The sequence below is a fragment of the Coregonus clupeaformis genome, chromosome 17, assembly GCF_020615455.1.
Source record: "Coregonus clupeaformis isolate EN_2021a chromosome 17, ASM2061545v1, whole genome shotgun sequence".
Taxonomy (NCBI): domain Eukaryota; kingdom Metazoa; phylum Chordata; class Actinopteri; order Salmoniformes; family Salmonidae; genus Coregonus; species Coregonus clupeaformis.
The window spans coordinates 51,068,441-51,093,744 of record NC_059208.1 but is presented as its reverse complement, the minus strand read 5'-3'; the positions used below and the strand labels follow the sequence as shown (position 1 = coordinate 51,093,744).

Here is a 25,304-nt window from a genome sequence, read left to right as displayed (position 1 = left end):
CTCACCTTCTGCACCTGCTTCCTGACTCCCAGCATATATGTTACATTTACGTGACACCCAGAATGGATTATATAATGTCAACAAACATGGGGCCACTCATAGCAGGCAAATAGCTTAACATTAGCTCATCATAATCAGCACAACCTTCAAAAAATTATTTTACACATGTCATAGGTGTCCATTACAATCTATGCAATAATCGGAATACATTGTTTGTCACCAGTTGTCACGCTCTGGCTCTGGGACTCTGTATGTTGAGCCAGGGTGTGTTCGTTCTGTGTGGGTTGTTTCTAGGTTGGGTGTTCTAGGTTGTTGTTTTCTGTGTTGGCCTAAGTGACTCCCAATCAGAGGCAACGAGTGTCAGCTGTTTGCTGGTTGTCTCTGATTGGGAGCCATACTTAACTGTCTGTGTTTCACTTTGTGTTTGTGGGTTTTTGTTCCGTGTCGGTATGTTTAACCGTGGACTTCACGAATCGTGTTTTGTTTGTTACTTTAATTAAATAAAGTCATGTTTGTTTCACACGCTGCGCCTTGGTCTACTCCTTACCCTGACGATCGTGACACCAGTACTTGAAAACATGTGAATACAACTGTAAATACATTATAATCCATACATATATATACTGTATTCTAGAGTGGAACAACAACACGATTGTCACGGATTCTGCCGAGGCTGCTCCTCCTCCTTGCTCGGGCAGGCATCGGCGTTCGTCGTCCCCGGAGTACTAGCTACTGCCGTTCGATGTTATCGGTGTTTGTTTAGTTTTGTCTGTATTGTTTACACCTGTTCGTCCTTATGTTAATTATTTCCCTTATAATTACCCCTGTCTCTCATCTGTACTTTGTGTGTGATTGTTTTCCCCTTCACGGTTGTCTATTTTGTGAGCGGGTTATTTCCTCCCTGCGTGGAGTTATTTTCTGTGTCCTTTTGGATCCTTTTCGTATTAAAAGTACGTATCCGAGAGTTCTGTGTCCTGCGCCTGACTTTGTTTACCGCATCTCACAGACAGTCATGACAGAATCACACACCTTACCATGGAGTCAGCAGGAGCGACGGCACCGACTGGGTCACTCGAGGAGCGCGTCCTACAACAGGCAGCGATGCTCCAAAATCTTGGTGCCGCTATGGATAACGTTATGAACACTTTGGGACGATGGGAGAGAGGAGGTTTGCCCACACCTCCTCCAACGATACCACCACCATCGGCTACTCCTATCGTCTCACATCCGGAGTCCAGTGGGATTCGGCTCTCGCTCCCGAGGGCTTATGATGGCACCGCAGCCGGGTGTCAGGGTTTCCTGCTCCAGGTGGAACTTTACCTGGCAACCATTCACCCGGCACCCTCGGGATACGAGAGCGTGTCCGCCCTCATCTCCTGTCTGTCCGGCAAGGCACTGGAGTGGGCCAACGCCGAGTGGGGAGGGATAGACGCCGCTACTGTGAACTATGCGGAGTTCACCCGCCGCTTCAGGGCAGTGTTCGATCATCCCCCGGAGGGGAAGGCGGCGGGTGAGCGTCTATTCCACCTCAGACAGGGGAGGAGGAGCGCACAGGAATTCGCACTGGACTTCCGGACTCTGGCTGCCAATTCGGGATGGAATGAGAGGGCCCTCATCGACCACTACAGATGCAGCCTGAGGGAGGACGTTCGTTGAGAGCTGGCCTGCAGGGACACCAACCTAAGCTTCGATCTGCTGGTGGACACGTCGAATCGCTTGGATACCCTGTTGGCTACCCGCGGACGTCCAGCGCTGGGGACGTCCATTCCATCCCCCAGCACCTCCGACCCGAGCCCTATGGAGCTCGGGGGTGCTGGTAGTAGGGAGGCCAGGAAGGAGGCTGTCCCCTGCACCAACTGTGGCCGCTGAGGACACACGGCAGTTCGGTGCTGGGGAGGGTCTCCTCGGATTCGAGGCAGCAGGCAGCGCACTGATGAGTCATTCCCGGTGAGTAAGGTCCCAACTCACCCAGAGCTCTCTGCTGTTCATATGTGTATCCAAGTGATGTTTCCAGAAGTTTCTTCTTACTCCCAGCATAAGGCGCTAGTCGATTCAGGCGCAGCTGGGAATTTTATCGATCGCCATTTCTCATATAAGTTAGGGATCCCTATATTACCAGTCGATGTGCCCTTCCCTATCCATGCCCTAGATAGCCGGCCTTTGGGGTCGGGATTGATTAGGGAGGTCACAGCGCCACTGAAGATGAAAACGCAGAAGGGTCATGAGGAGACTATACAGTTGTATTTAATTGACTCTCCTGCGTTTCCAGTGGTGTTGGGACTTCCCTGGTTAATATCTCATGACCCCAACATTTCATGGCAACAGAGGGCTCTCAAGGGATGGTCTGATCAGTGTGTGGGGCGGTGTGTAGGTGTTTCTGTAGGGGCAACGACGGTGGAGAGTCCGAACCAAATGCCCACAATGCACATTCCTCCTGAGTATGCCGATTTGGCAAGCGCCTTATGTAAGAAGAAGGCGACTCAATTACCACCTCATCGACAGGGGGATTGTGCGATAGACCTCCAGGTTGGCACGGCGCTCCCTCGCAGCCATGTGTATCCTCTGTCTCAGGAGGAGACGGCTGCTATGGAGACATACGTCACCGAATCCTTGAGACAGGGATACATACAGCCTTCCACTTCTCCTGCGTCCTCAAGTTTCTTTTTTGTGAAGAAGAAGGATGGGGGTTTACGCCCGTGTATTGATTACCGTGGTCTCAATCATTTACATTTTAGTGATTTAGCAGACGCTCTTATCCAGAGCGACTTACAGTTAGTGAATACCTTTTTTATTTTATTTTTATTTTATACTGGCCCCCCATGGGAATCGAACCCACAACCCTGGCGTTGCAAACGCCATGCTCTATCAACTGAGCTACATCCCTTCCGGCCATTCCCTCCCCTACCCTGGACGACGCTGGGCCAATTGTGCGCCGCCCATGAGTCTCCCGGTCGCGGCCGGCTGTGACAGAGCCTGGATTCGAACCAGGATCTCTAGTGGCACAGTTAGCACTGCGATGCAGTGCCTTAGACCACTGCGGCACTCAGGAGCTTAATCAGATCACTATTAAATACAGCTATCCTCTCCCTCTGATTGCTAGTATGACGGAGTCATTACACGGGGCGCGCTTCTTCACAAAATTGGATCTCAGGAGCGCTTACAACCTGGTGCGCATTCGGGAGGGAGATGAGTGGAAAACAGCCTGACGAGGTACTCACTATGAGTACCTCGTCATGCCATATGGTCTAATGAATGCTCCTTCAGTCTTCCAATCATTTGTAGATGAGATTTTCCGGGATTTGCATGGACAGGGGGTAGTGGTGTATATTGATGACATTCTGATATACTCCGCTACACGTACCGAGCATGTGTCCCTGGTACGTCGGGTGCTGGGTAGACTGTTGGAGCATGATCTGTATGTGAAGGCAGAGAAATGTCTGTTTTTCCAGGAATCCATCTCCTTCCTGGGACACCGGTTGTCTGCGTCAGGGGTGGAGATGGAGATTGACCGCGTTTCAGCCGTGCGTAATTGGCAGACTCCAACTACAGTAAAGGAGGTGCAGCGTTTTTTGGGTTTTGCCAATTACTACCGGAGGTTTATCCGGGGTTTTGGACAGGTAGCGGCTCCCATTACCTCCCCTGCTAAAGGGGGCCCGGTGCGTTGCAGTGGTCAGCTGAGGCGGACAGGGCGTTTAGTCATTTGAAGGACCTGTTCACCTCAGCTCCGGTGCTGGCACATCCGGATCCCTCTTTGGCGTTCCAAGTCGAGGTGGATGCGTCCGAGGCGGGGATCGGTGCTATACTGTCTCAGCGCTCGGGCACGCCTCCAAAACTCCGCCCCTGTGCTTTCTATTCTAAGAAGCTCAGTCCGGCGGAGCGCAATTATGACGTGGGGGACAGGGAGCTGCTAGCTGTGGTCCAGGCCCTGAAGGTGTGGAGACATTGGCTTGAGGGGGCTAACCACCCTTTTCTCATTCTGACTGTAACCTGGAGTACATCCGGGCAGCGAAGAGACTGAACCCTCGTCAGGCTAGGTGGGCCATGTTTCTGGCCCGGTTTGTCTTTAAGATCACGTATATCTCCGGGTCACAGAACGTTAAGGCAGACGCCCTGTCCCGACGATATGACACAGAGGAGAGGTCCATTGAGCCCACTCCCATACTACCGGAGTCTTGTCTCGTGGCACCGGTGGTGTGGGAAGTCGACACGGAAATCGAGTGGGCATTACGTACCGACCCTTCTCCCCCAGAGTGTCCAGAGGGACGGAGGTACGTGCCGCTCGAGGTCCGTGACTGACTGATTTATTGGGCTCACACGTCACCCTCCTCTGGTCATCCTGGTATTGGTCGGACGGTGCACTGTCTTAGCGGGAAGTACTGGTGGCCCACCTTAGCTAAGGACGTGAGAGTTTACGTTTCTTCCTGCTCGGTGTGCGCCCAGTGTAAGGCGCCTAGACACCTGCCCAGGGGGAAGTTACAACCTCTCCCCGTTCCACAACGGCCGTGGTCTCACCTGTCGGTGGATTTTGTCACGGACCTTCCCCCCTCCCAGGGGAATACCACGATCTTGGTCGTTGTCGATCGGTTTTCTAAGGCCTGCCGTCTCATCCCTATGCCAGGTCTTCCTACAGCCCTACAAACAGCCGAAGCCCTGTTAACTCACGTTTTCCGGCACTACGGGGTGCCTGAGGATATAGTGTCTGATCGGGGTCCCCAGTTCACCTCTAGAGTGTGGAGGGCGTTTATGGAACGTTTGGGGGTCTCGATCAGCCTTACCTCAGGTTTTCACCCTGAGAGTAATGGGCAGGTGGAGAGAGTAAACCAAGATGTGGGTAGGTTTCTGAGGTCCTACTGCCAGGACTGGCAGGAGGAGTGGTCGGGGTATATTCCCTGGGCTGAGATAGCCCAAAACTCACTCCGCCACTCCTCCACTAATCTCACTCCTTTCCAGTGTGTGTTGGGCTATCAGCCGGTTCTGGCACCCTGGCATCAGAGCCAGATCGAGGCTCCTGCGGTGGATGAATGGTTTCGGCGCTCGGAGGAGACATGGAACGCTGCGCACGTCCATCTGCAGCGGGCCATCAGACGGCAAAAGGCGAGCGCCAATCGCCACCGCAGTGAGGGTCCGGTTTATGCACCGGGAGATCGGGTCTGGCTCTCGACCAGAAACCTGCCCCTTCACCTGCCCTGCCGGAAGCTGGGCCGGCAGTTTGTGGGGCCATTTAAAGTCCTGATGAGATTGAACGAGGTATGTTATAGGTTACAGCTGCCTGTTAATTATCACATTAACCCCTCGTTCCATGTGTCTCTCCTCAGGCCGGTGGTAGCTGGTCCACTCCAGGAGAATGAGGTACGAGAGGCCCCTCCGCCCCCACTAGACATCGAAGGGGCTCCGGCGTACTCAGTCCGTTCCATCGTGGATTCGAGGCATCTGATGGGGGGTCTGCAGTATCTCGTGGAGTGGGAGGGGTACGGTTCCGGAGGAACGGTGCTGGGTCCCTAGGAGGGACATCCTAGATCCTTCCCTGTTGACAGAGTTCCACCGGAGTCACCCAACTCGCCCTGCTCCGCGTCCTCCAGGCCGTCCCCGAGGCCGGGGTCGGCGCACAGCTGGAGCCGCGCGTCAAGGGGGGGGGGGTACTGTCACGGATTCTGCCGAGGCTCGGGCAGGCTTCGGTGTTCGTCGTCCCCGGAGTACTAGCTACTGCCGTTCGATGTTATCGGTGTTTGTTTAGTTTTGTCTGTATTGTTTACACCTGTTCGTCAGTATGTTAATTGTTTCCCTTATAATTACCCCTGTCTCTCATCTGTACTTTGTGTGTGATTGTTTTCCCCTTCACGGTTGTCTATTTTGTGAGCGGGTTGTATCCTCCCTGCGTGGAGTTATTTTCTGTGTCCTTTTGGATCCTTTTCGTATTAAAAGTACGTATCCGAGAGTTCTGTGTCCTGCGCCTGACTTCGTTTACCGCATCTCACAGACAGTCGTGACAACAATATAAAGAAAATAAGGCACTTACTTTGATAGTGTCACACCAGCCTTCGTTTTGGCTCCCCCTCCTGTCCAGCTCAGGTGCTTGGCGTCGCCAGCCTTCGAGCTGCTGCCGAACCTGCTGCTGGCAGACGCCCTTCACTCATCAACCCCGGACTAATCATTACACACACCTGGTTCCAAATCCCACTCTATCACTGTATATGTACTTCCTCTGTCATTTGTCTTTGTCGTCATTGTATGTTGCTTGTTTTCCAGAGAGGAAGCTCTCCTACTATTTCCTGAGTACTTTATATTTTGCACTGTGGGTTTCGTCCCACTTTAAGCTATGGTGCTTTAACAAATTCAGTAGTTCTAAACCTGCGACTGCCTCCTGCCTACTCCTCTCTACACTTGTGACAGATAGGAACAAACACATGTCCAAAGTTATTATTTGTAAGGAAAACAACAATGAAGGCAATGCAAGCGCCAGCCAGAAAATGTGCCACGGGGAAAAAGTTAGTGCAAGACTGTGCAAATGTCTGCATACTTGATCTGTGGAAACACTGGGGATGTGCTTGGCCTCACGTGCATAAAACAACTCTTGCTGAGGCGACCGTTAGAGACATTTGGAACTCAAAGTGAAAAGGTTATGTGATCAATAAGACTGAATTAGATCAAATGTAATTCAATGATACATATTGTGATGCATCTTTAACCAATAGCCTAACAAGTGAACAACTCTTTAAAAAATACAAAGACTTTTGATTGTCTTTATTAAGCATCCTCTATATCAAATCTCAGCCAGACCGACCAGCCAGCCCGAGCCTCCTGCACACCGTACCCCCACCAGTCTAGTCAATAACTCAACTCTCTCCCAACACAATTTTCTTCCCAGTTCACAACTTTCATTTTTTTCATTCACAGGGGAAAGGTTTGGAAACAGAAAACAAAAAACACATACCTCAAATATACATTAAAACACAGAATCAGCAAATCCTCCATTTAATTAATCTCATAGGACTAATAATACTGTAGAGCTCTTTTTACTTCCACACAATATAGCTGGGTCGCCCCGTCCTGTCCCTAGGGGTCCACCACCCTGCAGCGCCCCAACCCAACACACCCCACTCAGCTTTAGGATCTTAGTTTTGGGTGTGTTAGGCCAAGGCCAGAGTGAAAACCCACAGGACAGCAGACCCCCAGGGCCACGATTGAGCAGCCCAGCAGCTAAGGATTGCCTAAATAGGTATCTCCCCTGACGTGGGCATGTTTTCAATGCAGACTCCTTTAGTCGTACTGTATTCAATAGAAGGCATCCAGACCTTATGAAAGTTGCCCAGTATAACCTTAATCTTGTAATAAATCTATTCTAGTGATACATAACTTGACATTGTGGGAGGATAACCAACCTTCCAATTAATGGCAATGTGTTTCTTAGCCGCTATAAATGCTTGGTTACACAGTTTCTTCAGATAACAGTTTGCAGTATCAACATTTCCAAGCAAACAAAAACAGGGAGAAGGGAGAATCTGTAGACATGCTGAGATAAAAGAACATACTCTTTGACAAAATTCAACCAGCCTTCTCAAGACCATAACATATGCAAATATGTCCCCTTTTGTGTTTTACACCTCCAGCAGAGGAATGACATTTTTGAGTGCATGTAATTCAGTATGTTCTATGGATGGTCTTAAACTGCAGCAATTTATGTCTAAGATGATATGAACATGACTGGGCATTCAAACATATCTGTATCCATTCATCATCATCAATAGCTTCTTCCAGGTCTTCCTCACATTTTTGTTTTACATGTTTTGTGTCATCAGGAAAAGCCTCTATCAAACCTTGATACAGTTTGGAAATCAACTTTGGAGGTTTGTTAGACTGCCTTAAAATAGCATCTGGCTTGTCCAGTGTTTGCTGCATAGAGAGAATAAAGTGTTGTATCTGTAAAAATTCACCTCACCTCTGTCACAGACTGGTCTTCCCTGGCTGTCTGACCCTGCTGAGACCCCTGTCACCATCTGATCCTCCTAAAATGAGGCATGACAAAGAATGACCTTGGTGTACACTACCGGTCAAACGTTTTAGAATACCTACTGATTCAAGGGTTTTTCTTAATTTTTACTATTTTCTACATTGTAAAATAATAGTGAAGACATCAAAACTAGACAACCAAAAAAGTGTTAAACAAATCAAAATATAGTTTATATTTGAGATTCTTCAAATAGCCACCCTTTGCCTTGATGACAGCTTTGCACACTCTTGGCATTCTCTCAACCAGCTTCATGAGGTAGTCACCTGGAATTCATTTCAATTAACAGGTGTTCCTTCTTAAAAGTTAATCCTTCTTAATGTGTTTGAGCCAATCAGTTGTGTTGTGACAAGGTAGGGGGGTATACAGAAGATAGCCCTATTTGGTAAAAGACCAAGTACATATTATGACAAGAACAGCTCAAATAAGCAAAGAGAAACGACAGTCCATCATTACTTTAATACATGAAGGTCAGTCAATCCGGAAAATTTCAAGAACTTTTACATTTCTTCAAGTGCAGTCGCAAAAACCATCAAGCGCTATGATGAAACTGGCTCTCATGAGGACCGCCACAGGAGTGGAAGACCCAGAGTTACCTCTGCTGCAGAGGATAAGTTCATTAGCGTTACCAGCCCGAATAAATGCTTCACAGAGTTCAAGTAACAGACACATCTCAACATCAACTGTTCAGAGGAGACTGTGTAAATCAGGCCTTCATGGTTGAATTGCTGCAAAGAAACCACTACTAAAGGACACCAATAATAAGAAGAGACTTGCTTGGGCAAAGAAACACGAGCAATGGACATTAGACCGGTGGAAATTTGTGATTTGGAGATTGGAGATTTTTGGTTCCAACCGCTGTGTCTTTGTGAGACGTGGTGTGGGTGAACGGATGATCTCTGCATGTGTATTTCCCACCGTAAAACATGGAGGAGGAGGTGTTATGGTGTGGGGGTGCTTTGCTGGTGACACTGTCTGTGATTTATTTAGAATTCAAGGCACACTTAACCAGCATGGCTACCACAGCATTATGCAGCGAAATGCTATCCCATCTGGTTTGGGCTTAGTTGGACTATCATTTGTTTTTCAACAGCACAATGACCCAACACACCTCCAGGCTGTGTAAGGGCTATTTTACCTAGAAGGAGAGTGATGGAGTGCTGCATCAGATGACCTGGGCTCCACAATCCCCCGACCTCAACCAAATTGACTGTTGGAAAAGCATTCCAGGTCAAGGCTGTTGGAAAAGCATTCCAGGTGAAGCTGGTTGAGAGAATGCCAAGAGTGTGCAACGCTGTCATCAAGGCAAAGGGTGGCTATTTGAAGAATCTCAAATATAAACTATATTTTGATTTGTTTAACACTTTCTTGATTACTGCATGATTCCATATATGTTCTTTCATAGTTTTGATGTCTTCACTATTATTCTACAATGTAGAAAATAGTAAAAATTAAGAAAAACCCTTGAATGTGTAGGTGTTCTAAAACTTTTGACTGGTAGTGTACATTTATACATTACATTATTCAAGAATAAAATCAATGGTTCAATAATTGAAATGACCACTATTCCCAGATCCAAGACTGTAGCTTTAAGCTTCTGTCCTGTAGCTACTGTATGTCTACCCATCAATTCAAAACGGTCCTCTTTCTGCTTTGTATGCGTTAGCCTACGTATTGTATTAAAATGACATATTTTTTACATTATTCACACACAGAATTCGCTGCTTCAACTTCAGTAGCCTACCTCTCCTAGTTGGGCGTGAGAGTTCAAGTGTGCCTAGTATGTGTGGTCTCATTGAAATAGTGTAGGCTGCCTACATGGGCTGAGAATCACGTGGCAGTTAACTTGAATATGAAATTAACTTAAATATGATTAGACTGTAGTTTAGTACAGTGTCTGTAAATAAATATTGATAATGGAAATAATAATTGGAGGGCGCTCAACCAATGTGAGTTGAAGTACAATAAAAACATTTAATCATCACTGAAAAGGAAAGGGCACAATGTGCACATAGGTTAGGCTACTATAGGCAATATCCAATAGACCTATGCAAAACGTAGAAAATGTAGCTGTCAGCATTCTTGCTGCTTTCAGTTCAGTAGCCATACCTTCAAAATTAGGTGCTTGTGTGGTCTCAATTAAATAGAGTAGGCTATAGCCTATGCATGGGCGGAGAAGCACGGGGCAGTTATCTTTCCAAGGAAATGTACTTCCTAAATAGTCCTATGATTAGGCCATAGTTTACTACATTGCCTAGAAATAGGCCTAAATATTGATCGCCCATATTTCTCCATCTGAAAATCTTCCCACTCCTAAAAGGTAGGCTATAAAAATAGCTCAAGAGAAAGTGCAAGTCTCTCCAACTCTGCTCTCTTCAAACAACATCTAGCATATTGGCTGATATAGTCCAGTAATACAATATAAGGGCCATGTGAGAACCTCTGGTAACTTATCCCATTTCTTAAGTTATTTTTCCACATTTGATATTGCCAATAGGGCGCAAAATTGCTGGGACCATGGCTGGGTTTGGGACTAGTTCTTGTGGTAGGGAATGGGAGTTGGACAGAAAGCCAGCGGGTGCAGGCGGGAGCGGGATGATGAGATCGGTCCCGCGCAGACTCTACTGTGCGCCATGACAGTGAAGCCTGTAACATTAGAGCTGTTTATTACTGTGTCAGTGTGAAAAGTAGATAATTAGCTAGGGAAACTGACAGATCAATAACGTCTAATTGCCATACTGACTAATAAAACTCACATTGCACTGAAAAAATGTCAGAATATCAATATTCAATTGTTGGCCGATGGTTTCATCGTTTGATTCAGGTCTAGTGTGATTGAGGCAAAAAGAAAAGCTAACATAAGCCAACTTTTGGCCAGCTCTCTAACTGTACATCAGCTGGCGAAAAGCTAGCCAAGTTCATTTACTTCTGAAATGAGACAAAACAAATGCTAGAAAAGATTTCCATACAAACAACAGCTGTTAGTCAGTAATAATAGCCACCTCATATTGCTATCTGACAGATAACTAGAGGCTAGAGCTGACCTGGCTGTGGTAGCTACTAGCTAGTGTAGCTTATTCATTCACCTCAGTCAAGAGGGGATGAAACATTAGCTAACATTGCATGTCAGTTACAATACTAGCTCAGCGAATAAACACTAGTTTAGTTTTTTTCTGTTCATTTAAGAAGCAGTGAACTTGCCAGCTACATCAATCAACTAAATAGTAGCCAGTTTCTGCTCTGCTTGCTTTTACAACTTGGTGAAAGAGTGCAACACATACACACTGAACTATGTTGAACTCTCCCGTGCTGGTCCAGCCAGCCTTCCAGAAGCTTTGCCTTCACATAGCCTGTCAGCCCGCTCTGTGGTGTCCGTGTGGTCCTAAATCCAGGCTTCTGGAAGTTTTTTGTATCACATTGCAATGATAGAACTGGGGGGGACCAAAATAATATTTCAGAACATGGAGGGGATTTTCTGGTGTTTTACAGTCTTATGTCCAACAATGAAACTTTACGAAAAAAAGAGATAAATATAAATATATATCTATATATTATTTGCTCAGACAACTTGGGGGGCCAAATAAAACCAACCGTGGCCCAAATTCGGCCCACGGGCCGCCAGTTGGGGATCCCTGCCTTAGAAGCTTAGACATAAGGGAATGTACATGAAAACAGCATACAATAACTGTACTGGACAATTTATTGGTGCCTCTGTATTAGCATTATAAATGACAATATGTTCAAAGTTGTATGTATTGATCAGACATTTATTTGATCATTTACAATAGGCCAGAAGAGCAAAATATTGAACACTCATGAAAAATAAAACTTTATTAAACTTGATTAATTACACTTCTTTTAGCACTAACATCCACAAACTGGGCAATCATGTTGTCCCTGTCTTGAAAACATAATTGGTGTTGAAAATGTATCTGCCATTCTATGACATACATCTCATATATCTTGCATACATTTCAAAATCTCAATACCACTGAGGTTAGGTTTCACTTTGAACATCATTCATTGCCAAAGCCCTAAGCAAGGGAAAGTCATCCCAAAGAGTGCATAACTCTCCCTTTCCTGGGCCGTCATCCTGGCATTCTCTAAAGGAAACTTGCTCCCCAGATGCCCCACGGACGGGAACATTCTGGTACTCCTTTGGGCTTGAGGGCTCCTCGAGCTCGTCCTCCAGGAGTGGCTGTGTGGACTCTGAGCGCAGGTAGGCATGGGACTGGCTTGGTGGCTGACTTGAGTACGGGCTATCAAAGACCACAGTGGCATACGGAACAGAGTGTTGGTGTGACCCTAAGTAGCTAGGGCTGAGTGCATGGGGGGAGCCACATATGGACTCCCCCAGGTCACTGGTGTCACTGCAGCGGCACCAGGGGTCATCAGTGATCTGGCCACCCCTCTTCTCGAGACCCTTCTTGGGCAGGTCCAGGAGGCTGAGATGGGAGAGATAGACCAGACTGGATTCCTGCATGTCCTGGACAGGGGGGATATCCTTCAAAGAGAAAAAGAAACATGTATCTCCTTGGTCAAACCACAGAAACATTAAATAGAATAGAATAGATGCATAAATGCCTAAAAGATTAGTAAACCTTGTGCTTAGTAATTACCAACAGACACTGATTACATGGTTTGTCATGATAATCCTAATACTGCACCTGCATTGAATCCGATGTGCTCCACCTCTTGATGCTGCTGTTGGCAGGGTCGGGGATCATGGGCCAAAAGCACATCTTCAACCTTCAGATAGGAACAGAAACTTATATTGTTTTTAAATAGCACAAACACACCCGTATTTACTGACATGAAGTCTGTTGAGTCCTCACCGTTCATGTGTTGAGAAGCAGGCCAGAACTGAGATAATGACGAGCAATGACAGCCCAACACCAGAGGAAATAACTATCATGATGATAGCCAAGACATCTGAAAATACATGTATTTAGATTTAGGATATATGTTTTTGACAATTTCCAGATACAGTATCTGACCTCACATAGGGTGGAGCGCCATGTGTCTGGCAAGCGAGACTAGTCCTCAAATAACACTGTACATTACTTTTATTTAAAAGCACTTTACTCTTATTGACAAAATTCTAATACCAACCCATTGGTTCAGTTTTGAGGGTAACCTCTGATCCGTTCAGACTCCCGCCACCTGTGCTAACCATGATAAAGGCTTTGTATGAGGACGAAGGATTGAGCTCTTCTAGAACCACCCTCCTCTTTTCCAGCTCAGCAGTCACTACTGTAAAAGAGGGACACAGCAACTGCAGTATGAGTTTACATGTTTATTTCTTTATTTAACCAGGCGAGTCAGTTGGGAATAAATACTGGTAACACTTTATTTGGATAGTCCATCTGTAGATGCTCCGCTAACTGTCTACTAACCCTAGCTCTAACCCTAACCTTAACCATTACCCTAACCCTAACCTTAACCATTACCTTAACCCTTATTCTAAACCTAACCATAACCGTAGCAAGCAGTTGCTGATCAACAGATAGTTTGTTGATAGTATAACCATCTGTAGATCTAGACTGTCCAAATAAAGTGTGACCTAAATACTTATTTACAATGACAGCCTGGCAAAATAAGGCTTGTGTATGAACTTTCAGTAATCTATAGTTGTATCATCAACAGTGGATCATCAACAGCATCACAACAAGCATCTTTCTACCTTTGGTGTTTCCCTGCTCATCCCAGTAGAAGATCTGGTAGCTCTGCACGATCCCATTTCTCTGGCATAGTGGAATCTCCTCCCAGGTAAGCTCAATACGAGAATATAACGTCTCCCTCACCCTCAGATTTGGGGCGGCAGATGGGGCTGCCATAAACAAAAGAGAACATTAAGGAATATATGGATTAAATGGCAATAAAAGTAGTGGTGATTACCATATCAATTATATAATGTCATAAACCTAATAGTGTTCTGATTTGTTGGTATTGTCATGCTGACAAAGTGCTATAATGTCGGTGTTTGATATAAATAGGAATAGAATAAGCTTATAGTAATGGTAATAGCAGTATCCGGAGGTGTGATTTGCTATATGTCTCCAATAGAGGGAAGCATTGTACCACCTTTCATCAGTATGTTTTGCAGCTGATTCGAACCTCACTGACTCAAAAGAAGCCTGCAACACCTCCCTTGATCTTGTAAAGATCTTACAAAGTCCAAGGTGTAAGGGTTAGTCTTTACCGACTTACCCTTTTGTCTAGAGTACGCCTCGATGGTTTGAGGAAGGCCAATCCCTTCCTTATACCTAGGATACACAGAGATCCCATAGGGCTTGTACGGCTCGATGCTCTCTGTAGACAAAGAGAAAGAGATAACAATGGATCCAAGTTCATAAGCTTATAGTATGTGGACAAATCCTGCAAAGAAAAAGTCTGCACAAATCAACTCAAACAACAAAGTGGACAACACACTCTCACTCACAAGCTGATACTGTAGATGCAATTCAATTTTTGACCATGCTTGTCACTTATGAACATTTTTGAACATCTTGGCATGGTTCTGTTATAATCTTCACCCGGCACAGCCAGAAGAGGACTGGCCACCCCTCATAGCCTGGTTCCTCTCTAGGTTTCTTCCTAGGTTTTCGCCTTTCTAGGGAGTTTTTCCTAGCCACCGTGCTTCTACACCTGCATTACTAGCTGTTTGGGGTTTTAGGCTGGGTTTCTGTACAGCACTTCGAGATATTAGCTGATGTAAGAAGGGCTATATAAAATAAAATTGATTGATTGAAATTGAAATTGAATTAAAACGTTATTGTCCCTGCAGATAAATTAATTGTGCAGCCAGGAGAATTGTATATAAAAGAAGTACATAGTCCTCCAACAAACTTCTAACACAGAACTAGAGACACATGACAGGTGAATGAAACTACAGTATGTACAACGTGAATGTATACCTTATAACTGACATAAACCATACCTGATATTAGAGTGCTGGATTGATTCCTGTCAATATGGTCAAACAAGATGAGGGAAGGGTCCATTTTCCACAATGGCCTCCACTCCACCACATAGCCTGTGACACTGGATGAATGTATGCTTGTCCACTGGACCAGTAGTGATCGCTCATCATGAGGAAGGACATTGACGTCAGAGACTGCTGCCAGAGCTGGGGACAGATACAGATATTTACCACACAATATGTCACAGGTAAGCTTAAACACACATAGATTCAGTCCCAAATGACACCCTATTCCCTGTATAGTGCACATAGGACTCAAAAGTAGGACACTATATGGGTAATAGGGTGTTTGGGACGCTGATATAACACACATAACACCTTCTGCTTATGCATATATTCTGAATTCTAAATCGACCCCTAGCCTAGATCAGAGGATTGCATAGGTGGAAGCAATATGGTGACATTTCCACCCAGCCAATCAGATGAAGCTATTGCCATAATGCTGATATACAGTGTGATGTCACGAGAGGCTGTGTCCTGGAGGGACGTTACATCCCCCTGAGGTGGCTGCAAACCCAGACAGCTATGGCTCCATCTGCTGGTATGGTCGGGAACTCCACCCCTCTATGGCCAATCTTCCCACGCAGCTGAAACAAATGAGGAGCTGATGAGCTGAAGGTTTGGGAAGGGAAGAGACACACGGAGGGTGTGTGTGGGGGGTGAAGAGACACAGTCTCCAACCTGGGCTCTCTGGAGGACAAGAGTGCTGCACGTCCACTTCCATGAGGAATCTAAGGATTTGGGGATACTTACCTTTGGGAAATACTCACCTTTGGATATATGCACCTGTGGAAATACGTGTGGGACATTTGGAAGGACGTTTTGCTGGGTTGGCCACTAGCTGCAACGTGGAATACAGTAAGACTGGGGAAAAGTTATTTGAGCGAGTGAGAGTTATGATTTTGGATGTGGAAGAGACATCCCTGAACTGTTAACCCTTAAAGAGCCACAAGAGAACAGAATTGTGTTATACTTTCGTTAGTTTCCCAAGACCTTTAATAAAATCCTTGTTTTGATTGAACCTGGTCTCCTTGCACTACTTGAGCAATCCCGCTGAAAGCTGTGTAGCCTCTCGTGACATCACAACAGTTAAAGTCGGAAGTTTACATACACTTAGGTTGGAGTCATTAAAACTCGTTTTTCAACCACTCCACACATTTCTTGTTAACAAACTATAGTTTTGGCAACAGCAAAGGACTTTGTGTTAATGCTGGAGGAAACAGGTACAAAAGTATATATATCCACAGTAAAACTGTATGCAACCCCCTCAGATTCCCATGGGGGGCCAGTAGGAAAAATGTATGCACTCACTAATTGTAAGTCGCTCTGGATAAGAGCGTCTGCTGAATGACTAAAATGTGAAATGTAAAAATTGGAGTGGCCATCACAAAGCCCTGACCTCAATCCTATAGAAAATGTGTGGGCAGAACTGAAAAAGCGTGTGCAAGCAAGGAGGCCTACAAACTTGACTCCGTTACACCAGCTCTGTCAGGAGGAATGGGCCAAAATTCCCCCAACTTATTGTGGGAAGCTTGTGGAAGGCTACCCGAAACGTTTGACCCAAGTTAAACAATGTAAAGGCAATGCTACCAAATACTAATTGAGTGTATGTAAACTTCTGACCCACTGGGAATGTGATGAAAGAAATAAAAGCTGAAAGAAATCATTCTCTCTACTATTATTCTGACATTTCACATTCTTAAAATAAAGTGGTGATCCTAACTGACCTAAGACAGGGCATTTTTACTAGGATTAAATGTCAGGAGTTGTGAAAAACTGAGTTTAAATATATTTGGCTAAGGCGTATGTAAACATCTGACTCCAACTGTATGCAATCCCCTCAGATCTACAGGAGTGCCTAGGGTGTAGGGGTTAATTTGGAATTCAGCAACAGGGATATTTCGTTTTTGCTCTGTACTGAAAGTGCTCTATGTTGAAAACTTGACATGTACTATTTATTGCGATTGTATTAAAAGTGGACTAATGAACAAAATACTAAAATATTGAGTAAAATGTCCCTTTATACACAATCTAACTAATAATAAAGCTTTACCTCTATGTTGAAACACTTCCACCTCAGTAGGGCTGGATGCCCCTGCAGCGTTCCCAGCACTGAGGAAGACTTTCCTTGCCCCCCTGTGAAGCTGGAAAACACAGTGGCTATCCAATGTGACGCACAACTGTAGCTTTTTCGTGGGTTGTCTCTGGAGCGAGACAACATAGGACAGGATCTTGCCATTGGCACGAAACTGCTTCGATGGCTACAAAAGGAAGAAAGGAGAGGAGTGAGGAAGAGAGGACACTTGAAGGGCAAGTTGTGTTCCACTATCACAGGTAACATAAAAGTTTGTGACGTGTCAAATTTGAGTATGTTCTGTGTGTCGTTCTTACCTTCCAAAGCAAGTGTACACTGAGATGCTTTTGCCTCTGCTCCCCAGATACCGTCATCCAATAGTCGAGTCGTCCGGTGGGAGCTGAAAAGAAGCAGAAGTGTCCATTTTGAAACTCATCAAATGTTTGTGCCTCCTCAGTTGTGTGAGGAGAAGAGGAGAATTCTTCCAGACTAAACAGGTGTAGGCTATGGATTCACTGCCAAAGAGCCTAGTGCTGGTCAATACATACATTCTACCAGAGCTGTAAAATAGAGGGATTGAAAATGTGGGACATTTCATTCACCATGGGAGTGATACATTACAGTACATTAAATATAATTGATGCAGGACATACCCCTCTCAAGCGTGACTGCAGTATTGCTGTTACTCCATTCACTCCATGGACTCTGGTGATACCTGACCCGTATCTGGATGTGGTACTCTGTCCCGTGGAGCAGACGACACACCTCCATGGGTCTCTGGCGCACTAAGCGGGGCACTGGGACCTAAGACACATGCACGTACGCACGCACGCACACACAAACATACATGCACACACACACACACACACACACACACACACACACACACACACACACACAGTAATGTGATTATTTTTATGGTTGCCTAGTACAGTTGGTATGATAATTTATTTTTAATGTTGTTTAATCTAAATAATTTTGTTCAAATGGTTGCAGTATGTGGACACTTAGGAAAAGGGCATTCTCTTACTGGTTCTTCACTCCACTGCTTGCTGTTTGCTGTTTTCTGTCGCACCTCCAAGCTCACGATGGTCACCCATGCTTGCTGTTCAGAGAGACACCAGCTGAGCCTTAGGCAGCCATACCTGTTTGGCTCTGCTTGGACCTTCAGAACTTTTGGAGGGTCAAACTTGGCTGCAATATGAGAGTTATATTAGAACTCCTATGATGCGAATAGCTTAATCTCAATACCATGCCACAAAGTACTTGTACATAAGGTTCTGTCTTTCAGGTTTAAAGAATACAGTGAGCTTCAGAATAACTATCTTTTCACAGTGTCTGTATTAGGACAGCTTCAGAGTCACAAGTGACACCAAGTTCTTATGACTAAGGCTGTCCTAATGTGGACACCATATCCTGTAAATCACAGCCCAAATCACTACTTCTTTACCTGACTTCATGGGCTCCAGAAGCAAAGGTGTTGAGGTGGCTTGACCCAAGGCATTCACCGCCTTGACATATATTTCTATCTCTGAGAAGAGAACAAAGCCGGTACGTGGTATCCTGTAGTGTTGTGCCCCTGGCGGCAGCACGTAAGTGTTGCTCTCTTGTAAGTCCCTGTTAAGATGAAGAAATAATACAACTTCTTGAACAAATCAGAGTTACGCATCTTCCCCTTTAAGTTCTTTGGATAACCACCACACCTATGCATAGTGATATTGTAAGTGGCCATAACGGGCAAAGTAGCTAGGTTGGCGCAGAAGGAAACTTGGAAGTAACATCTAAACCGGTTCTCTTTGGATAACCACCACACATATGCAGGCATTTATAGTACAGTGGCCCTAAGGGGCAAAGTAGCTAGATTGTCCAAGAAAGCATTTAAAAAATAGAATCGTAATTACAATATACATTTACGTTCGACATGTAAATGTAAATCTAAATATACAACAAAGATCCACTTGTTCTCCAACAATAGCCACTTGTTACCTGATCTCGGTGTGGAGAGTGTACTGTGTGGGCAGGTGGGTGTCCTGTCCTGGGTCCCATTGACATGAGAGGGTTTCCGGTTTGGTCAGGTTAGTCAGGCAGCTAAGGTTCTGTGGTGCTGGGGGTGGAACTATGGCAATAACAATTATTGAGTGAGCAAAACAATGTAAAAGTTAGTTAGCGCTCACCCCTCAGAGCCTGGTTCCTCTCTAGGTTACTTCCTAGGTTCCTGCCTCTACATCTTTATTGCTTACTGTTTGGAGTTTTAGGCTGGGTTTCTGTATAAGCACTTTGTGACATCTGCTGAAGAAAAAAGAGCTTTATAATTACATTTGATTAAATTTTGATTAGATTTTGGAACAGAAAATGATCAAATCTTCAGAACTGCATTACAGAACTGATCATTATCAGTTCAGGTTTTTATTCTTGATCTGAGGTGAAACGTATGTTTAAAACATGTAAAGGTAGACTCAGCGATATGAAATGCAGAAAGTAAACAGCATAGTGGGTCAATTTCTTCAATAACTACGAGCGTTGACGCACAAGGCTCAATTTCACAGCTGTGTTGGTCCTGTGGCTACCATGCTCTATCAGCGCGAGGCGAACCCGTGCACATGCACAGATACTGTGTGTGACTGTGTGAGAGCGAAGTCTTGCATCTTGCTCATCTCAATATCCGCTGAGTCTACCTTTAAAAACATTTCAATTAATTCTTATTTTATGCTCAGTACACTTAGATTTCTCAGAACTGCTCCTTGAAATGAAAGTACAGCATGTTCAATACTAGATGTTGGACATGAGGGAAACCAGGGAGGTGCGGCACTAGAAGACCTTCATATTAAAATTCCAACAGTTGAAAAATTGTAATAAAATAAAGAAATGCCATTCTTTACCATGGTCCCATCTGTAATCTTTTTATGTGGGGTAAGGGATATCCCTTACTATGAATGAAAATGGAGCTATGGTAGACTACACATACAGCACACCACTTAACAGGCATAAACAAACAAAACAAAGAAACAAAGAAAAAAATGTCTCTCACATCCAGCTCTTATCTCCACTGCTCCTACAATCTGGCACGGGAAGGTGTGGAGGACACAGCACGTGAGATATCCCCTGGTGTCCGTGAAGCTAGGTATAGACACTGTTGAGTTCCAGCCACTCTGATTGGCTGCAGAATATAAAACTGTGGAGATCCAGCCACTTTCATTGGCTGCTGCAGAGTTTCCACCACTCTCATTGGCTGCTGCAGGACCGCTGGGAATAAGGCGTTGGTTGAGGTGCCAGACAATGTGAACGGCTTGTCCCTTTATCAGGGGGCAGTCATCTCTGATGACGCAAGAGGCAGTCACCGGTGAACCCAAAGCCACCACAGGGGTGGAAGTATGTACCTCCACAGACGGGGACGTGTGAACCTCTGACAGGGAAGGAAAGGAAAGAGAGCCAAGAGCAGATCAACGCATCAGCAACATTGAGGAAAAGGTTGAAAAAGGGCTCTTTAAGCCACCAAATAAATGACTTATCGTAAGATACAGCTCCATATTTCTTGCCTATATTCCCATGTCTCAGTGAGACTGAAATTACACTGATCATTTCAAGATTTACATTTCAAAACAGCATTTTTAAGAGAATGGGATGTGAAGTGTCTATTCCACTGTCTTTGTTACTGCTGGCAAGGTGTTGCCATTTAGAAATGGTTATTCATTACAAAGACAGCACTCACCATCTTTTGTTCCATTCACAAATGCCAGCAGCAGCGTGGCAAACATTGCTATCCAGGCTGATGCCATGGTGATACAAACCTGTGTGAGGGGAAGACGTGAAATTAGTGATTTTGAAGAAGAAAGGGTGAAAGTACGTTGCATTCAATGGAATCAAAACAACATTTGAAATCCCTGGCCTCTTATTGATGGACAACAGTGTATAAATAGCAATGGAGACGATAATGACTGTTTTTTCCAAACCTGTCATGAGCAAGCTGTTTGTACTGTTTGACACTACAAGCTGACATGAGTGAAGATGCATCATACACAACTGACACACGTAAACTACGAGGAAAAAAAAGATTAGACAACTGTCTATAACAAACAAACACTGGGATACTCACAATTCCACAGTCATAGGAAATGTGTTAATGACTTAAAGACTTTGATTCTAAAGTCTAGAGATGAGAGTGCACCAATCACCAATGGCAAGATTGCCATCTGCCGATGCCCTCAGATCATGCTTGTGTCTCTGTATGGTCTTTGTGGAAAGAGAGAGGGCGGTTATATCCTGTCTGTCATGTGGGACTGTCCCCTTCTGGGAGTTGACTGGGGGCTGCTGGGTTGTATTCAGGTACACTGTAGCAAAATTTGAGCGCTTCTTATTGGACAAGATCAGCTTGTCTCTCTTCTTTTTCTTCCGTTTGGTGCCTAATGAATAGGACTCTTGTTTTTACAACCTCTGTGTTATCTCTATCCTGAGAAGGCACATACTGGTGACAGGCAACTGAAAACCACATCCTTGTGAAACCTCTTGTGAAATGTAACTAGGCCCTCATGGCTAAGATGGAGGATGGCATGACCAAGGAGAGTGTGTGTTGGGAATTAGATTATATCTTGTTTGAGGGCGGTGACATGTACATCCTTGATTTCTCTCTTTCTCTCTCTCTCTTTCTCTCTCTCGCGCCCTCTTGCTCTCTCTCTGGTTGCAAACCTCTCAAACCTGCCCGTCTCTCTGCCAGTCGACCAAGGCTCTGTATGTTCTGAACCGTTGCCAAATAATGTATCACTTAGTATTCAAAATCACTGAAATAGGGAAATCACTGAGAACATTACATCCTTGTGAAACGTCTTGTCACCCTCTGGCAATGGACCAATCACAGCCTTGCCCCCATTACTGTTATTTGGCTAGAATACATACGCCAACTGGGTGAAATGTAACTAGGCCCTCGTGGCTAAGATGGAGGATGGCATGACCAATGAGAGTGTGTGTTGGGAATTAGATTATTGCTCGTTTGTACATCCTTGATCTCTCTCTCTCTCTCTCTCTCTCTCTCTCTCTCTCTCTCTCTCTCTCTCTCTCTCTCTCTCTCTCTCTCTCTCTCTCTCACCTGCCTGTCTCTCTGCTAGTCGACCAAGGCTCTGCAGGTTCTGTATCGTTGACAAATTATTTATCATCACTTAATATTCAAAATCACTGAAATAGGGAAATAACTGAGATAGACCAGCGGAAATTGAAATGTGTTTCTGAATTTGGTTACCCTTTGGTTACCTTTCAGCGGTCAGGAAATCAAGTAATAACGTGGCTGTAGATAATCTGAAAAACATTTAAATGACTAGAACGACAGTAAAACAGTTATGCCATGTGTTTGCTGAGTAGAGTTAGATGAAATTCACTTTGATGGCACATTTTCTGTACTGCTAACATTCACTTCCAGTCATTTTTGCTCGCATTGCTGGTCCCATTGTATTGACTTCTTCCGGCAATTATGCAAATAGTTATGGGATATTAGAATCCTCTTGTCCTGACCTGTATATTTTTGACCTAGAGTAGGGGACGGAAAATATGTCTGCTTTTTAAAATGGCACCCTATTCCCTACATTTGGGACGCAACCTATGTAGTGGATGCATGATGCGAGGCCAATGAAGTCTTCTTCTATTTACTGCTGTCTGCATAAAGGCCTCCATTTCTCTCTTCCTCCTTTGCTGAGTTTTGCCTTACTATTATTGCAGGGAGCTAATTGGCTACGGCTCCTAAATGTGCCTTGCTGCCTTAGAGGGAGAGAGAGAGATAGAGAGAGAGAGAGAGAAAGGGGCAGAGAGAGAGAGAGAGACAGAGAGAGACAGAGAGAAGAGAAAGATATTACATTTGGAGTGATTTCTTTTGTCACCGGCTAGCGTGTCGCTCTCTAGCACCATTATTTAGTATGTTTGTGAACGCTAATGAGAATGCCAATTTCCTATTTTCCATTAAAGGAAAGCAGTGTTATGATATATTTTCCTTCTATAGGCTAACCTATCAGTGTAATACAAATATGTCAGGATGGTCAATAAACAAGCTTAATTTATGTAAAATGTTTGAGTACCTTCAGAGGCCATGTCTATAGGCATTCCATAGAATGGTTGGATTTTATAATGTAGTTTATAAGTATGGGTGGACTTTTGTGCCCCAAAAGGTTGTTTTTCCAAACTACCTACAGTGGCACAATATTCTCACAAAAGCATGTTATTGTTTCAGAGTGATTTTGACACCCTTTGTTGTGTAATACAGCATATGTGACAAAGAGAGAATAGAGTCGAGAACAATATTTCAACATGTTCTATACCTTGTTCCTCTGTCTCCCCTTAAACTTGTTCTTCTCCTTAGCCATTGTGGTAAATGTTACAACAGTCCCTCTTTCTCGATTAGGCAATATCTTCTAACAGGGTAACAAAGTTAAAGCTGTGACTATTTCCCTTTTGTTTCTCTTCCTCCGCAAATCTTCAATTGTACTTTCAGTTAATTTGGTGAACATATCAGAGATATGTACAAATCCTTATTTGACAATCTACCCTTTAATTTTCCATGAGAGGTATCTTCTTTGCTGGAACTTGACCTGAGACACTAGACTTCTAAATCAGTAATAATTTGTCATAAAAACAAAAGAGTAGAAAGAGGAAAACAATCTCTTTCACATCCTCTTTTGCATATATTGACTGCACACAAACATATTATACCTATCCCAGAATGAGTGATATACTTGTTTTTTTCCCATTAATATTCCAAAAGAGAATATGTAGTATGAGTGATCAGCTAGTAATGACGCCGGAATTGTTGTATAATTGTCACATTAAAACGGAAAAGGTCATGACGTCAGGTTGGATTCAAAAAATTTCAAGTTAGATACATGTACTGATGACACAAGTCACTAAATCCTATTCAATTACCAATAGGTAAATCATTTGACATATCCACACAGTTGAACAGGGAGATTCAATTTCCTAGTCTGAGCTTCTCAGACACACTCACTCACTCACTCACTCACTCACTTACTCACTCACTCACTCACTCACTCACTCACTCACTCACTCACTCACTCACTCACTCACTCACTCACTCACTCACTCACTCACTCACTCACCAATAACAGATATTGTGTTCTATTCCCCCCCTCTCTTCTGTAGATTCAAGTGAATCAGAAGGAAAAGGCTTGGTAGGCAGTGTGATTCAGAGATAAAGAAAATCCATTAGAGAGCAACACCACTCACCACACACAGCCCCAGCACCAGGAAAGACTTTCATCAGACTCTGGTGTAGATAGGATCAGATGGAACAGAGTGGCGGAATGGAGCTCAGGTTTCAGGGCCACTTGAGTTTAACAGACAGCCACATCCTTATTTTGAATTCACCATATACAGGAAAGATGACATGACGTGGGGTGTTGGGGCCCATAACAGGAGAGATACGGAAGTCAAGTTAAACGTCTTGAAATAAATAAATGAGTAATCTTGGAAACCCAGATGAAAAATCTCACATAATTGAGTCAGATGCTCAATGTTACATGCGTTTGTCTACGAGAGATTAATAAATTAGTCAAACTATTTGAAATAAAGATTATTATTATATTTTAAGTTTGAGCATTTATAATTATTCACATTTGGAGGATCACAGGTGTCAATTGTCAGAAATGTTTGGGGTGTGGTTGAGTGTTCTGAGAAGGTATGTTTGTTCATCTGTATCACTGTTTGTTTATCAAGTTTGACAATATTCCAAAATGTTTGTTTCATTAAGTTATGCCACTTCAATAACATATTTTTGTTTGCAGTCTATTCTGTGTGTTTGGAGATACAGTATGTTGTTCAGGCTCCAAGCAGCATATTGAACTTCCTAGCCCATTGTTTTCAGTTGTGTATTTCAATTGCAATACTATGTGCTTAATTAAAAGCAGTGGCGGACTGAGAACAGAAATGTTCCCTGGCATTTCTAACACACCAGACCAATTCTTCACTTTTATCTTGACCAAATTTGACACTCTCTCATTGCCCCCCATACAATAACTCCTCACTTGGTCTTCTTAACGCTACAGTATAAGCCTCCTCCCGCATGCCTCCAGAGTCAATCCTCTCGCTTTGCCTCTTCCTCTCTGGTATGGCCTGGACAAAAGCTGCTAATTTTGCTACCAATGAGAAACATCTGAAGACAAATAGGAATGAGGTATTAGAACTATTGACTGGCCAGTAAAGGCATCCGCTCTTCCTGTTTGTCACATTAAGACAATATTTTTCATATAGAA

At 44.3% G+C, this 25,304-nt stretch overlaps 1 protein-coding gene across 2 annotated transcripts; it reads right to left on the bottom strand.

Moving 5' to 3' along the window:
• Positions 1–11,756: 11,756 nt before the first annotated feature.
• On the bottom strand, positions 11,757–24,382 carry LOC121586724 (granulocyte colony-stimulating factor receptor). 2 transcript variants are annotated; one of them, XM_041903662.2, is made up of 16 exons: positions 24,280–24,382; positions 20,771–20,849; positions 20,090–20,464; positions 19,048–19,177; positions 18,512–18,678; positions 18,092–18,255; positions 17,715–17,865; positions 17,379–17,461; positions 17,041–17,248; positions 14,946–15,134; positions 14,216–14,317; positions 13,689–13,835; positions 13,118–13,258; positions 12,841–12,937; positions 12,673–12,754; positions 11,757–12,509 (listed from the first exon to the last, which is right to left on the bottom strand). In XM_041903662.2, exons 2-16 carry the CDS (start codon positions 20,835–20,837, stop codon positions 12,003–12,005), a joined length of 2,610 nt encoding a protein of 869 aa, XP_041759596.2. In that variant the 5' UTR covers positions 20,838–20,849; positions 24,280–24,382; the 3' UTR covers positions 11,757–12,002. The 2 variants fall into 2 exon arrangements, with proteins under 2 accessions (XP_041759596.2, XP_041759597.2); XM_041903663.2 differs by lacking the exon at positions 24,280–24,382 and adding an exon at positions 24,153–24,175.
• Positions 24,383–25,304: the final 922 nt, after the last annotated feature.

What these genes read in the sequence shown, in the direction of transcription:
- LOC121586724 (XM_041903662.2), bottom strand. Translation starts at nt 20,837, where the DNA reads ATGGCATCAGCCTGGATAGCAATGTTTGCCACGCTGCTGCTGGCATTT. An exon ending in GTGTACACTTGCTTTGGAAG is followed by an intron (nt 17,249 to 17,378) that starts GTAAGAACGACA and finishes TTCCTTTTGTAG; the next exon opens with CCATCGAAGCAGTTTCGTGC. An exon ending in TGCTTCTCAACACATGAACG is followed by an intron (nt 12,755 to 12,840) that starts GTGAGGACTCAA and finishes TCCTATCTGAAG; the next exon opens with GTTGAAGATGTGCTTTTGGC.